General features: G+C 42.6%; 1 protein-coding gene across 1 annotated transcript in view; it reads left to right on the top strand.

Annotated features, from left to right (window-relative positions):
• Positions 1-479: 479 nt before the first annotated feature.
• The window catches only part of CLIC4 (chloride intracellular channel 4), a 74,665-nt gene continuing 58,787 nt past the window's right edge, over positions 480-16,357 (top strand). The window contains exon 1 of the mRNA XM_051988218.1: positions 480-705. Within this exon, the coding sequence (XP_051844178.1) occupies positions 634-705 (72 nt within the window). The 5' untranslated portion in view covers positions 480-633. The remainder of the gene's footprint in view (positions 706-16,357) is intronic.

Below are 16,357 nucleotides of genomic sequence, written 5' to 3'. Positions count from 1 at the left end.
GGCAGATCCTGCTTTTCTTCTGGCTGTATTGTATTCCCAGCGTTTAGCACAACGCATGACACAAAGTAAGCTCTTAAAAAATGCTTATTTATTAAATAAAGGACCTTATTAAAGGTCGAGGAAAAGAGAATAAAGGAAGTGGGTAGAGTAGCGGGGGAAAGGAGAAAGGAGATAATCTTGGGGAGGAGGAAGAGCAAAGGGAATGGAGACTGAGAAGGGAAAGGAGTGAAGAGGGATAGATGGGGGGGAAATTGGAGCTGAAAGGAGACTGAGGGGAGGGAACGAGGGGCGGGGCGGAGCATGGAGAAGATGTGGGCGGGGGCGGAGGACATGGGAGGAATCAGAAGGAGGATGGGGCGGGGCTCGGGGGAAGTTCGGCGTGGGGATAGGCGGAGGGGCGGGCGGCACGAGGCACACCGACCCCGCCCCTGCCGGCCGTTAAGAGTGAGCCCAAACGCCGGCCACCGCCTCCTTTTCAGTCGCGCTGGGCAGGCAGAGAGTCGGATCGTTCCCTTTGCGAGCCAGAGCGGCCGGGAGCAAGCGCGAGAGCCAGTGCGAGCGCGGGAGCTCGAGGAGGTGGAGGCGCGCGTCCGGACCAGTAGCTAGCAGCCCAAGGGGAATCCAAGCCCGGCCATGGCGCTATCGATGCCAGTGAACGGACTGAAGGAGGAGGACAAAGAGCCTGTTATCGAGCTCTTCGTCAAGGTGAGGGGCGCCTGGGACCCGACGGGAGGGACGGGGCGCGAGGGACTCTCGGGGAGCGCGGCACGGAACCGGCCCATTGTCTCTGGCGGGCCAGCAGCCCCGCGCTGCCCCGGGACGCCCAGCCCGGCTCCGCGTCCTGCCGCGGAGCGTGGGGCCGCCGAGCCTGCCCCGGGGCCGCGTCCCGCCAGCTCTCCCCTTTAAAGAATCTTGTCCGACTGGAGACTACCGGGGGTAGCTCTGGGCCCGGGGGCTGCAGGGAACCTTTGTTAGAACGTGGAGAGTTAGTGTTTTCTGTGCTTGTGCGTGTGTGGTGGTGGGGCTCAGAGGGTGTTAGAACTGGCAGCGCCTTAGAACTTAGAATGTCAGAGCTGGGAGGGGCCTTAGAACACAATGTCAGAGCTGGGAGGGGCCTTAGAACCTGGAATGTTAGAACTGGGAGGGCCCTTAGAACCCAGGATGTCAGCGCTCGGAGAGCCCTTCGAACGTGGGATGGGAGAGACTGGGAGGGCCCTTCGAACACAGGTGGTCAGAACTGGGAGGGGCCCCAGAACACAGAACTTCAGAGGTGAAAGGAGGTCTCTGACACATGGAAGCTGGGAGGTGGGCTGGCAGGAAGCTGGAAACTTAGATTAAAGTCGAGAATTTGACAGACCTTAAATCTTGTAGTGCTAGAAGTGGAAGGCCCAGAAGAGCCCATTATTCCACCTTTCCCTCTTCCCCCACTTTGTACATTTTCACCAAGTGACCTTAGAGATAGCAATGACTTCCCAAAGTATAACCAGATTAATCAGTGAAGGTGAGATTTAAACTCTAGTCTTTTGGCACTGAATTCTAAGCCCTTTCCACTATGACAAGGCTGTGAGGGAGGTTTGTGGGTGGGTAAGACTCTTTCTGAAAACTAAAAGTCTTTAAGGGTGATTCTATTGGGAGTATCTTGTGGAGATGTGGAAAAGCTTCCGTGGTAAAACTATTCCCTAACCTCTCCCTATCTGGGCTTCTCTGGTTCTCCTGCATTCAGAAAGATTCTCAGTTCAAGTCCTGCCTTAGACACCCACAAGCTGTGTAATCACAGGCAAGTCATTGTACTTATTGCCTCAGTTTGCTAAACTATAAAATGGGGCTAATAACAGCACCTACCTCCCAGGGTAGTTGTGTTCAGTTCCTATGAGATCTCTGTAAAGTGCTTGGCACATTGTCTGGCACATAGCAGATCCTTAATGCATGGTTATTTCCTTCTTTCTTGCCCTTCTCTCTGTTCTTCCAAGAACTCTTCTGTATAGATTTTTTCCCTAGCTTGTTTTCTTTTTCCTCTGATTAGAGGATTTCCTATGGTCTTTAGTCCACTCTGAACTTCTTCCTCCATTTGTGGGAAGTCACTGAAGCTATTTATCAACAGTTCCTTTGGCCATGGAATCAGGAGGAGCTTAAGAAAGGCACAGAATCAGTAACATCTAGACCTGGCACTTATGAGAAGAGAAATGTTTTTTGAGAACAAAATATTTTAGGAAATGACAATTTAGTGGAAAGATTTTCAGTGTTAAAACTGAATTCTAATCTACTCTTGATACTTTATAGTTGCCTGACTGAGCTAAGTCATTTGACTTCTTCTTATCTGTCAGCTGGGAATAAATGCTGCTTCAAACCTCAAATGCGATAAAGTATATTTAGAGTTTTGTTGATCCTAAAGTTCTGTATAAATATGTTGTGAGTCATAGCATTAGAAAAAAAATTAGTAGCTTCTGTATCATCCTATTGAACTAATTTGGCTGACTGGGATTAAAATAAAACTTTGAAAAATTATTATAAAAATGATTCCCTAGCCTCCGAAAAAGATAATAGAACTTTCCTAGTTAATTTTTTGACCATCTGGTTTTCTTCTTTCTCAAGCATTGACTATTTGCATGATTCAACATTTTGGCCACTGTACCATGTGTTGCTGTCACAGGACCAATTGTGTGTTGTCTTTTGTTTTAGTAGAGAAATTGTGATGACAAAAACATCCATAGCCACTGTGGATGGGGGTTTTATACTACTATTCTTTTCTTCCTTGTCGCTTCACAATATTTTGCAGTTTCTAGACTACCAAAATAACTATTCATTCTCATTCTCTCTCTGTCTCATATCTTGATATTTGTACTTTAAAATGAAGGAGAGAGAGAAATTTTATGTCAAGATCTGTGATCAGCTTCTTTAAAATATTTGAAAAATTTTAACCTGGTTTGTTAAAGAACAGAGATTTTTAGATGTTAACAGCAATTAATTCTACATTCACTCATCCAGCAAACTTTTATTAATGACAATCAATTGTATATCAAGCTGTGCTTTGGGCCATCTTAGAAGGCAAATGTAATACTTAGATAACTACCCACCTGAGGCGTAAACATGAGCACAGCTTACCTTAATATATGATATTACATGATAGGTAAGTTCAGCCCAAGTGTTATGAGAAAATAGCTAGAGAAAACTTATAGAAGATGGCCATCATCACTTCAATGACAGCAAAATTTGAAATTTTGAATTCATATTTCTCTGTTTTAGGAGTTTTCTGAGTAAAACCAGGGAGGGGTTGACTTGGGAGAGAAGGTGCTATTTTGCAGGTGACCTAAAAGATCCTTAAATGGAAGATTTTCTTTTAGAGATTCAGAGAAGGACCAGCCGGTTAAGCAGCTGGTCTTGGAGGTATTTGGAGTAGCAGGTCTTCCCTTCAAAAGGATCTGAAATTAGGAGAGAAGGGAATGTTTGGAGGGCAGGGACAGTTTCTGAACCTTTACTCTTCTTGAGTTCCAGAAGCTTTGTTTTAAATTTGGCAATTTTCATTGAATTTATGTGTAATTTAAATCAAAAGGAAAGAATAGATGGATAGAGTTGAGAGTCTAATTTGATCATATTTGAATTACCTTGTTATGGGCCAATCACCCTTCATAATTTTGTTAGATAACTTGCATTTCCTGTGTGTCTGGTTCTTTTCTACTCTTTGAGCTAGCAAATAAAAGTAAAAAATAGTGCCTGTCTTCAAGAAGTTCACATTCTAATGCAAGAGATTATATGCAAACAACTTTGTCTACAATATATGTGTGCCAGCTAGCTGCAGGATTATCACTGAGGGGAATGCTGAGATGAAGGAGCACTAGGGAAAATTTTTGTAGAAACCTTGAAGGAGGGGAGGTGAAGAGGGACAGAGAACATTTTAGGCAAGTTATCTATGTTGACAGCCAACAGGAGCAGTTCAAAAACCAGAAGGAACAGGTTATTACTTTTTCCCCCCTCAGATTCTCTTTTTAAAACCCATGTGTGAAATATTTGAAGTGGTGGTATCTTTCAAGTAAATATCAAGTGAAATATCTTTTCTCAATAGTATTTTTATTTTTTCAATTACACAAAAGATAATTTTCAACATTTGTGTGTGTGTGTGTGTGTGTGTGTGTGTGTGTGGCAGTTGGGGTTAAATGATTTGCCTAGGGTCACATAGCTAGTAAGTATTAAGTATCTGAGACTGGAAGTACCTGCTGACTTCAAGACTGGTGCTATATTCATTTGAATCATCTAACTGCGTCTCAACATTACTTTTTCTAAGATTTTGAGTTCTAAATTTTTTTCTCCCTTCCTAACTTCTTTCTTACCTTCCTCCTCTCTAAGACAGCAAGCAATCTAAGTCATACACATATAGTCATTTTTAACATATTTCCACATTAGTCATGTTGTGAAAGAAAAATCATAACAAAAGGAAAAAAAAACACATGAAACAAAAAGCAAATCAAAAAAGGTGAAAATACTATGCTTCAGTCCATATTCAATCTCCATATTTCTCTCTCTGGATGTGGATAGCATTTTCCATCCCAAGTCTATTGGAGAAAGAACTAAATCTATCAAAATTAATCATCACATAATCCTGCTGTTACTGTATACAGTGTTCTTGTTCTGCCACTTCACTCAGCATCAATTCATGTAAGTCTTTCCGGGTTTTTCCAAAATCAGTCTGGTCATCCTTTCTTATACAAGAATATAAAATATTTTTAAAAACAGGGTGGAAGGAAATTGCTGTTAACTTGTTTTACTCTGAATTTGTAACAATATTATTATTGATACTTAAAGCATCTAACCTAGATGAAATAGACTTAAAACTTTTTTTTTTTTTTTGGAGGAAAGATTAAAGATGTTTGAATAACCTGAATAGACGGAAAATATAGGTTCGAGTCCTAGTTCTTTGTTATTCATGAGATTGGTCAAGATATTTTTCTGAGGCCTTTTTATAAAATAAAGAATAATAATAACTGCCCTGTCCAACTTGTAATTTATTGGGGAGTCACCAAGTCAGTTCTGTAACTGCTAGATAAATGCCACCTATTTTAGTATTACAAAGTAGATTAGAAGACTTCAGAGCTCATTTAGACCACGCTCCTTATTTTTATAGATACAGAAATTGAAACATGTTGAAAGGAAGTGCCAGGCATCATGCTAGAATCAGGAAGCTTAGAGCTAGAAGGGACTTCAGAGGCCACCCGATCCCATTCCCTCATTTATTATGGAGGAGTAGACCCAGATAAGTAAGGTGAAAGATCACGCAGGAAATCAGCATCAAGAAGAGGCATTTGGATTCTGTCCCTCTTTTAAACCTCTGTCTCTAACACCAGCCTTTTTAAAATTATTATTATTATTAATTAATAAATGAATGAATGAAAAAGGATTTAAAATGCCTATTATATATATCAGACATTTTGAAAGTATGCTTTTATTTTATTAAATATTTCCCAGTTAGATGTAAAAAATTAACACTCAATTTTTAAAAATTTGAGTTCCAAATTCTTTCCATCCTCTTTCCCTTCTAGAACATATTTCCAATATTAGCTACATTGCAAAAGAAAACATAAAAAAAAAATGAATAATGAAGTTTTAAAAAAGTATGCTTCAGTCTGTATTTAGGGTTCATCACTTGACTCTCTGGAAGTAGAGGACGTTTTTTACCTTGGGTCCTTTGAAATTATGTTGGATCAGTGCCCTCATCTGAGTAGCCAAGGCTTTTACAGTTGATGGTTATATAGTATACAGTGTACACTATACAATGTTTCCCTGGTTCTGCCTGTTTTCACTTTGCATCAGTTCCTATGTGTTGTCTTTGTCAGAGCAGCAAAGTCTTTTATAGTTGATCCTGTATAGTATGACTGTTACTAGATACAGTTACTGTATGAGAGGCCAAAGAGAACAGGTCCAATCCCCGCACTCCGTCAGCAGAACCCTCCTTCATTACGGGATCGCCGTGTCTGGAGCATCCTGCACTGCCTGGGGAAGCAGGCCTTTCTGTCACTGGGTAATTTGTACTCTGCTGGGGAGTTAAAGCTGCATGGGCAGTAAGTCCTGGAGACATGTAAGTCAATGGGCTTGACCTCTGGGCCTGCCAGGCTCATGGAATTCTGCAGGCCTGCATGCACTCAAGGCCCTTCACCTTCCTGGTTGCCCCTGCTGTGAACATTCTTCAGTTTATTGGTGTTCTTCCCCAAACATGTGGCCCACCACTGACCCAGGTCCTCCAGCTCGGGGTCTCAGAACGAGGGGGGTTTTGTCTGGAGGCCACGTATCTTTTGCACCTCAAGATCATGCTGACTTTTTGGCTTGCCTGAGCACTTGGTTGATGCCTGAAGCTTTCGGTCCACTAAGATCCCCAGCCCTTTATTTACAGATTAATTGCTGTCTGACCAGGTCCTCTCATCTTTTACTTGTGAAACTGAGTTCTTGAACCTGAGTGTTTATCCCTGTTGAGTTTCATCCTAATCAGTTAAGCCTGATTTTTTTGGATTCTAGCTGTAATCGCTAGTGTCTTCAGTTTTGTGTCATTTGCTGATTTGAAATGCAGTCTGTTTGGATCTATTCTGATCACTGATAAAAACCATAGGGCCATGCCCTGATCCTTGGAGTCTGCCACCAGAAACCTCCTTTTCAGTTATAGCCTCAAGATTGGAGGCTTGGAAGTACTTTTAAATCTTCCTTCCTTGGCACGTCTGCCTTAGGAACATCTGCATACAGCCCAGTTGAGGCACACACTCCCTCTTCCTGGGATTATTGCAATAATCAGTTATCTCTTTGCTTCTCAGTTTATCTTCACACTGCTACCAAAAGAACTTTCCTATCACTTCCCTGCCCCATGGTGTCTAGGAAAAGACAGACTCCTCAGCTTGGCATTTAAAGCTCTCCAGATCTGCTTCCAACATACTTTTCCAAATGTATTTCATATTTCCCCCTGCATACACTGCATTCCAGCCCAGTTAGTCCAACTGCTGTCCCCCAAACTCCTCATTCTTTCAGCCATGCCTCTTCACCCCACATCTAGAATGCATTCGTCTCCCTGCTTTTCAAAAACCTGACTCATTTAAGGCTCAGCTTAGAGGCCTTCCCTTGTGGGGAGCCTTCCCCCCAAATCAGGGGATTCTACATTCTCCTTTTCCAAATTATCTCATTTTTACTTCTCTGAATCTATATGATTTCCCTCCACTAGTAAAACACAAACTCCCTGAGGTTACAGGCTTTGCTTTTTTATCTTTATGCAGTCTGTGTGGCCTGCATTTCATGAAGTGTATGTGCTTAATAGATGTTTGAACTAAATTGAACTGAGTACAGAGGAGGAGGCAAACCATTCAACAGAAAGAGGAAAAGCAGAGAATGGCAAGGGGGCAGGCTCTTGACATCATACAGAGGCAGGAAACTGTTGCAGATTGATAGCTTGGAAGGAAGAAGGCTGAGCATGGGAATGATTCAAGATTGTGGTGCCATTGAGGCGGCTATTTATAAAGTGATGCCATCAGACTTGGAAAAACCTCTCTCAGAGCGGGCCCAGCACTGCATCCCATTTTGGGATTCAGCTTCTTTCTGAATCCCTTTCCTCAGGCTGTTCTGGTCAGGAGCAACTGGGACAAAATAAATGGTCTGGTTAGGGTTGGAGCAGGCCATCTCCTGTTTCCATGATGAGGGGCTAGAAACCTCCTGAGTGAAGTAATTGAACAGAAAACACATGGACTAGTGGCAGAGAATGTTACCTTGGGTCTGGAGAGTTGATCAGATTGTAACTGAGCTTCTTGAGATTGTTACTGAACTTTCATTCAGGTTTCTAAGCTTTTGTGCTCCTTACTCCCCAGCTGGAATGGTGAACATCTTGACCTTTTTTCTTTTTGCTTGGATTGTCCTTGGAGACTTCCCAGTGTTTTTTTTTTTTTTTTGATGGAGCTAAGGTTCAGGATTGGTTTTTAAAGGTGAGAGAACTCAGAGGAGAAGTCAGCTGTTTCTTATTCAGTTTACATTCAATTATCAATTCACAATGTTGCAGAATTTCACCATTAGAGTTGGACTGACCTTTAGAGGTCTGTTGTTCTCACTTTACAGATGAGGAAACTGAGACCCAGAACTATGACAGTGACTTGCTTATAAATGGTGAGTTCATTCTGAGTTTTGGAGGCAAAATAAGTGAGAATTTCGCAACCCACCCCCAGTGCCCCTGGCCCCCATTCTATTGAACATTTCTAGTAAAAGGGGAAGTAAGAGGAAAACCTGGATCTAAGTGTGCTGAGGGTGACGCTTGACCTGCCCACTTCCTGTGCTGTTGGAGCTGTGGAAGAGGGACTTAGAAAGACCATAAAAGGGAATTGCATTAGGCAGGACAGGAAGTGATTAAGGCATGAATAAAAATTTCTTCCAAGTAGGAGGAGAGTCCGGATGGGTTTGGCAGTTCTAGAATTGAACCACTAAGCAGCCTTGCAAAGCATGGAAATAGAGGATAGAAAAAGCAGCCAGCAGCCAGGTCATGACAGCCTCTGTTTCTAGCTATACCACTTCTATGTGTTTAAGTAGGTGTTACAATGGATAGAGCATAGGGAGACTCATCATCCTGAGTTCAAATCTGGGCTCAGATACTTCCTAGCCGTGTGTTCCTGGGCAAATCATGTCACCCGGTTTGCCTAAGTTTCCTCATCTGTAAAATGAGCTGGAAAAGGAAATGCCCAACCAGTCCAGTATCTCTGCCAAGAAAACCCCAAATGGGGTCTGTAGATGTCTACTTAGCCTGACTCCTAAATCTAACTTTTTACCTTATCTTCATTTTCTAATCTGAAAATTAGCTCTAACTGGCCTCTTGGCCCCAGGTGCTGATGATGATAGCCCTACTTGAGTACTCTTTCTGCTCCTCCTTCATCCCCCTTTTCTCTTCTGGTGCATGTAATTGCAGCCTTGTGAGAGTACTGCTAATGACAACAAAGTGTGCTACTGAGAAGGAGGCCACTGGGAAGCTCAAGGGGCTCAGGCCGGGCCATGATGCTGTCCAGCTGCCCTGAGGAAGCTGGAGAGTGGCCCCTGGGGCCTCTCCCCTTCTCAGCATCTTTATTTCCAGTGTATTCTTGAGGCTTCCAAGCTGCCTTCTCGGCCCTCCTCAGAGGGGCTTGCAAATGGCTCCATTTCAGTCACTTAGAAACAGAGGGAGCACATTCATATGTAACAAACATGGTGCGAGCTGCTTCTCCTGATAGTATTGGCCTAAAGGCCAGTACTCTGTAATCAAGTTAGACCTATTCACTGGGAGAGATTCAAGTGCCTTCGAAGCCTTAGAGGACAGAAGTGGATGGACTAAGTGGCCCTTATGAAAGGGCCCAGCACTGATCATGTGGAAGTACTTTCCCAGGGTTGCTTTAGGAGAGGTAATGATGCATACTTTTTTTTGTCCCATAGCACTCCTGTGAGGAAGGAGGCCTTCCCAGTCTGACCCTTGCCTTGGGCTTGCAATGGCTGTGGGATTGGGCAAAGGCCTCAGTCTCTTCATCTGAAGATTGCACAGTGTGAAAATCAAAGAGGCTATGTCAAGGCCTTAGCCAGCCCCAAAGGCCACCCAAAGCCTTCTTATGACCTCTCCCTCCTTGGAGGGCTCTGTGTGGAAGCAGGCTTCTTGGAAGGTTCTTATCCAGCTGTGATTTGTACTTTGAGGGGCCTTTGAGGTCCCTTCGATGCCCAGATTTTGTGAAACTGATCCAGAAATGCAGTTGTGTGGGCCATTGTCACTGGGGTATAGAGTAAATGGGAAGGAGGGAAGGAGGAAGGAGTCTGAAAGGTGAATGTGAAATCTAATGATTGGAGGGATGCTGAAGGAATACAATCTTTTTAAATGGCATTTATTGGAGGATTGTAGACTTAGAGTAAGGAGTATAAAAGATAGTTTAGTCAAACCCTGGTATTTTATAGATTAAAAGCCTTAGGCTTAGAGAGCTTCAGTGATTTCCTAGTGTCATGGGGTCAGGGAAATGGAGGACGAACTGGTGTAGGATGGGAGGAAGGGCCAGGAGAGAGATTAATAAGGATTTTTGCTAGTATAGAAGCTTACTCCTTGAGATCAGGAACTAATTTTTTTTAATCCTTATAGTTTCAAAATCCAACTTGACAATGCCAGGTGCTTAATATATGTTTGGTTCAGATTGTATTAGAAAACAGTCTTAATATTGTAATTTTTATTTGCCTCCCATGTTGACCAAAGGAGAAAGAGTTGGCCTAGAAATTCAGAGACCTGGGTGTGAGTTTTGGCCACTAGTTAGCAGCAGGAGGAGGGAGAAAGGGATCCTCTAATCTCAGCTAATTCCTTTATTTTACAGGTTAGGAAACTGATGTAGTGATGTGAAGTGACTGAGCCAAGGTGACAGAAAGTAACAGAGCTGAGCTTGTAGTCTAGGTCACTGACTCTAAGAAGCCAGTGTGCTTTCTTCTACTACTCTAAGACCCCTAGGCTTCAATTTCCTTGGGCCCAAATGAGGCCCTTGAATGACATAGTTATCCCTGTGATCCCTTCTCCTTCTGACGACAGATGAGTCTATGTTAGCGGGGCCAGAAATGCAGAAGGGATGCCCAGCGTTGCTGGCTGTACTGGTAGATGAGTCTACGATGGCAAACAAACTTTCTTGGTTCTTTCCCCCAGTTTAAATATGGGAAGCCTGAATTTTAAAATCTTTCTTTTGGCCCCACTCTGATTTTAGTGGTGTAGGGGATTCTTCTCTGGCATGTCATTCACACCTGACAGGCTCAGGATTGCCCGAGGACTTCCAATAGGTTAAGTGACCTCCCCAGGATGCAGCCAGAATGTATCAGAAGCTTGTTATCTCTGCTTCCACCTGCTGCCTCTTAGCAGTTGGCTTAACTTACCTTTTAATTACTGAGTTTCATATTGTCTCATCAGATCTGGCTTTCCCTGGAAAAGTAATGTCATGTTCCTTTATGCTTTTTAGCTTGGGCACAGATATGTAGCATTAACTGAAAGTTTACTCAAAATATTGGAAGTCTTCTCTGAGTGGGAGCGAAGAGAGAAAAGCAGCCAGCACCTGGGAGGAGGGAAGAGCTTGGTTAGTCATGGCAGGTGGCCTGCCCAGGAAACAAGCTCTTTCTTTTCTTCTCCCCCGCGAGTTTGGATTTTGTGAAGTAAACGCTGATATTTTCTGGGTTGGAGGATGTTCTAATAAGCCAGAAAGACCATTGACCGATTTGATCTTTTCGAGAAAGGGACAAATTGACATATTTTGTGAAATCTGGCAACATGCAATATGAGCCTCGTGGTTAAGATATCAGGGAGAGCTGGAGGTGTCAATCCAGTCTCTTTGTTTCACACTTTTCCAGGTTCTCCTCAAACTGTCATTTTGTGTCTTTCTTTTATGCTAGTTGTCTAATTGTTAGCATGTTTTAGTTCTCTTTTACTGTGCTGTGAGCTCCTTAAAGGACTAAGACTGTCATTTCCATTTTTGTTTCTTCAGTCCAAGTGAGTATAGTGGGTAATTAATAAGTATTTGAATTTAATATGAACAACATAGTCAGTACTTAACAAAGGCTTCTCAAATTATTTAGACACCTGAGAGTTCATCCAGTGAACGGAAATTTGGGGCTAGATGAGGAGAGGAAAAGGCTCATTTCTCAAGCAACGTTAGTCATTTTCCTTTTTTATCCAATCAACTGATTATTCCACCAAGAATTTTAATGGAAATGGATGAGTAAGTACAATCTGGATGGGTTGGGATTAGCATTCAATCTTCATATTCTGAGTTTTAGGTATGTGGCCACAGACTGACTCTATGAGTTGGAAGGTACTTCTAGGCCATCTTAGGCAGTCTGGACAGTAGTTCAGCATTGTCCTGACAAATGGCCCTCCAGCTTTTGTCTGAAGTCCTTTGTTCTTTTCCAGCTGAATTTAAACACCTTGCTTTTCTCATGTTTAATTGGCTATGAAAATGGAAATACCAGCCTGGAAGATGATTGCCATCTTTATTATCCCAGGAGAAAGGAGCATTAAAGTAGTTCAGGATCACTTTTTAGTTAAGGTTCTTCTTTCTTTGGTAGCATAATTTCACTCCATGAGAAACAAAGCACATAATGTCCTAAAACCAAAAAAAGAAAAAAAAAAAAAGACAGTTAATGGCATGGTACGGATATACCAACCATAAATGTCTGGCTTCACAGGATCACAGATTTCAAGCTGGAAGAGACTTCAGAGGCCATTGAGTCCAACCCCATCATTTGACAGTTGAAAATATTTCTACTTCAGTGGTGCTGAACCAAGTTCAAGACTCTGATTTTTATTCAAACTCAATTTAGTCTACCAGCATCAGTTTCATAGGTTGCCATGTTAAAAAGCAAAAACAAATTTCCTGGTAGTGGCCTTTTGGCTCAGCTCACATTCTGCCTTCTGTGGCAGATCTCCTTCCACTTCCCATCAGTATCTTGGATGGCCTAATTGTTTCCAGGGTTTCTGCCCTTATAGTGTCAGGGCTTTGAAGTTAGAGGCTGTTTTTGTCGTGTGTGTGTGTGTGTGTGGTGTGTGTGTGTGTGTTTGTGTGTGTGTGTGTGCGCGCGCGGTCCCAGGACTCAGCTCAGCTGTTATTAGATGATTAATAAATGCTTGTTGATGAACTTCTCCGTCATGAGCTCAGATGATGGGTAGTGTCTGGGCAGATACTGGGGCCCTTTCCTCTTGGGAGGGTTGACCAGAGCTCGGAGGTACTGACCTAGCCTTTGGAAGTCAGTTGGGTACCTCTGTGTTCTCCAACCTGGTATTGAGAGATGTGCTCTGCCGGGTCTCAGCAGGTGTGCTCTCTGAAGTGAATCTGTCTGAGCTGGGCCTCTGGGCCGCTCAGGGATGTTGGCAGAGGTGGCTCACCATCCTTACAACCCTGGTCCACTTTATTTTGTTTGATTTTTGGGGGGAGCAGGGAGAGGAGTTGGCTCCAGCTGGAGCCTTCCAGTGAGGAGACTCCATGCTTCCTTTGCCATTTCTAGCTTTAGGGAAAGTTGCCTGGGGCCCTGAGGAGGGGAATGACTTGGCTGGGGACTCGGTGCCCTGGTTTGAAAGAGTCTGGACTTGAATCTGTTGTTGATTTCTTCCCAGTAGGGAGCTTTCAGTGAGGGACTGTCCCCGCTAGCCACCTCCCCCCATAAAAGAAGTCTAACAAGATTTGTGAAGGTGAATGCTTTGTGATCTCTGGGAGAAGAGCCGGGCGCCCACGTCGAAGACTCTCCACCTCCGACGGAAACCCAGAATCTTGTTTTCTGTTACTGGTGTTTTTAGAATGGTCCGGGCACTGAAAGGCTCAGCTGTTTATAGCCCTAGTGGGTGTGTGAGCCAGGACTTGAACCTTCCATTTCTGCCCTCCTCTCATAGTGCGCATAAAACACACAGTAATTTTTTGGTGGAAAGGAATGGCAGCTAGTAGTGATCAGGAAAGACCTCTGGCATCTGGGCTGAGTCTGCAAAGGGGGGCCCCCAAGGTGGGGAAGTGAGGAGAAGCCCAGTAGGGAGCCTATGTCTAATAGCTAGAAGGCTTTTATTCTGAGCCCAAATTCTCTTAACTCTTCTCTGCAGGTTCTGGTTTCTCTGGGGCTAAGGAGAACAGAGTACATTCCTCATCTTCCACAGGCCAGCTCTTCAAATACTGGATTACAGCTATCATTCTCTTCCCTCTACCTCCATTAATCGCCACTTCCTTCAGTTGATACTTTGAAGGTTCTCCAGTCCTTTTTTCTTCTTAGTTGCCCTCATGTAGACATGCTCCACCTTGCTGACATCATTTGTCCTGACTACCTGAACTCGATAGCATACAGGATTACTTCTTTCCTTTCCTTTCCTTTATTCTGGATTGTTCTTAGTTTTTCCTGATTTCTAGATTGTATCATTCAGAAGTACAAACTTTTGATGAAATGTAAGGCCTCCTTAGCACCTTGTGGTGCTCTTGATATGATACCAACCTGCCTTATTTACCTTTTCAGAAGTTTCCTTGACCTAAAAGCTGGGAAGGCTCATTCTCTTTGGTCAGACTTCATTTTTTCCCCTCTAAAGTGAAATCCCATTTTTCCTCTTGTTTACTCTCAGGTGAAACAGGGAATATTTGGTCCTCAATCTTTGTATTTCCAGAGGTGCTGTGAAAAGATACAAAATTTTTTTTCCTGATTTTGTGCCCAGCATTGTTCCTTCTTCATATCCAGGTGCCTTGTATCAGTGAAGGATATGGTAATTTAGTGGGGAATATGGCTAGAAAGAATCAGCTGAATTGGAAATGACTTATCCAAATTATAGAAATAGCAAATAGCAGAATGAGAATTTTAGCAGAAGTCATCAGTTTAAATTGTTAATCAATTTTTGGCTTTTGTGTCAAAAACAATTGATAGTGGCCTCAGACACTTATCACTTCCTAGCTGTGTGACCCTGGGCAAGTCACTTAATCTCAATTGTTTAAAAAAAAATTGATAAAACCTCCTCTCTATTCCGTCCTCTACCTCCCTTAGCTAGTAACATATAATTGTGATGTTATAGGCCAGGGGTCCTCAAACTACTGCCTGGGCCAGATGCCACAGCTGAGGACGTTTATCCCCCTCACCCAGGGCTATGAAGTTTCTTTATTTAAAGGCCCACAGAACAAAGTTTTTGTTTTTACTATAGTCCAGCCCTCCACCAGTCTGAGGGACAGTGAACTGGCCCTCTATTTAAAAAGTTTGAGGACTCCTGTCAGTAGGCTTAATGTTGAATGGAAAAGAAGGGAAATTGTGGCCTAATGAATCTGCTGTTTTTATAGCATTTATCAGAGATAAGATTCTGGCCTGGTGGTGATTGATTTAAAATCTTAAGAGCTATCACTACTTCAGGGATAGAACTCATTTATTAATTTGGTCTAATTGCTCTTGAAAGCATGGCCTAATTACCCCTTCCACTTGTGATGCTGCTGGAGGTAGGGCTCTTTTCAGGCCCCTTGTGCTTTCTCCTGAGGTTGGTGCCAGGTCCTGCTCCGGAAGATAAGCTTATCATGGGAGAATGGCATGACACAGCCTTTTCTCTGGGAGGGCTCTTAATCTTAGGATAACCTTCTAAGAACAACGTCTTTCTATACCTCAGAAATGACACTTGATCATGACTTAAATAAATCTGTTTGACATGTTATATGTTGTCTTACTTGCTGGCACCTTGGCAGACTCCTTTTTTTAATACTAGCTTTTTATTTTACATGCAAAGATAATTTTCAATATTCACCTTTGCAAAACCATGTTCCATATTTTTCTTCTTCCCTTCCTCTCTCTACCCTCCCTTAGACAACAAGTAGTCCAATATAGGTTAAATATGTGCAGTTCTTCTCAGCATATTTCCACATTTATCATGCTGCATGAGAAAAATCCAACCCAACAGGGAATAAAATGAGAGAAAAAATGAAGCAAGCAAACAACAAAACAAGTGATAATACTATGTTGTGATCTACATTCAGTCCCCATCGTCCTCTCTCTGGATGCAGATGGCTCTCTCCATTAAAAGTTTTTGGAATTGGCCTGAATCATCTCGCTTTTCAAAAGATCCAAGTCCATCAGTTGATCATCACATAATTTTGTTGTTATTGAATACAGTTTTCTTGGTTCTACTCACTTTTCTCAGCATCAGTTCATATAAGTCTCTCCAGGCCTCTCTGAAATCATCCTGCTGATTCTTTCTTTCTTTTCTTTCATTATAACTTTTTATTGACAGAACCCATGCCTGGGTAATCTTTTACAACATTATCCCTTGCACTCATTTCTGTTCCGACTCTCTACCCCCCCCCCCTCAGATGGCAAGCAGTCCTATACATATTAAGTATGTCACAGTATATCCTAGATACAATATATGTGTGCAGAACCGAACAGTTCTCTTGTTGTACAGGAAGAGTTGCATTCTGAAGGTAAAAATAACCCGGGAAGAAAAACAAAAATGCAAATAGTTCACATTCATTTCCCAGTGTTCTTTCTTTGGATGTAGCTGCTTCTGTCCATCATTGATCAATTGAAATTGAGTTAGGTCTCTTTGTCAAAGAAATCCACTTCCATCAGAATACATCCTCATACAGTATCGTTGTTGAGGTATATAATGATCTCGTGGTTCTGCTCATTTCACTTAGCATCAGTTCATGTAAGTCTCTCCAAACCTCTCTGTATTCATCCTGCTGGTCATTTCTTACAGAACAATAATATTCCATAACATTCATTTATCATAACTTATTCAGCCATTCCCCAACTGATGGCATTCATTCAGTTTCCAGTTCCTTGCCACTATAAAAAAAGAGCCGTTACAAATAATTTTGTATATGTGAGTCTTTCCTCCTCTTTTTTGATCTCTTTAGGATACAGATCCAGTAGAAACACT

This window comes from Antechinus flavipes, chromosome 3 (genome assembly GCF_016432865.1).
Source record: "Antechinus flavipes isolate AdamAnt ecotype Samford, QLD, Australia chromosome 3, AdamAnt_v2, whole genome shotgun sequence".
NCBI classification, from domain to species: domain Eukaryota; kingdom Metazoa; phylum Chordata; class Mammalia; order Dasyuromorphia; family Dasyuridae; genus Antechinus; species Antechinus flavipes.
This window is presented reverse-complemented; position numbering and strand designations above follow the sequence as displayed.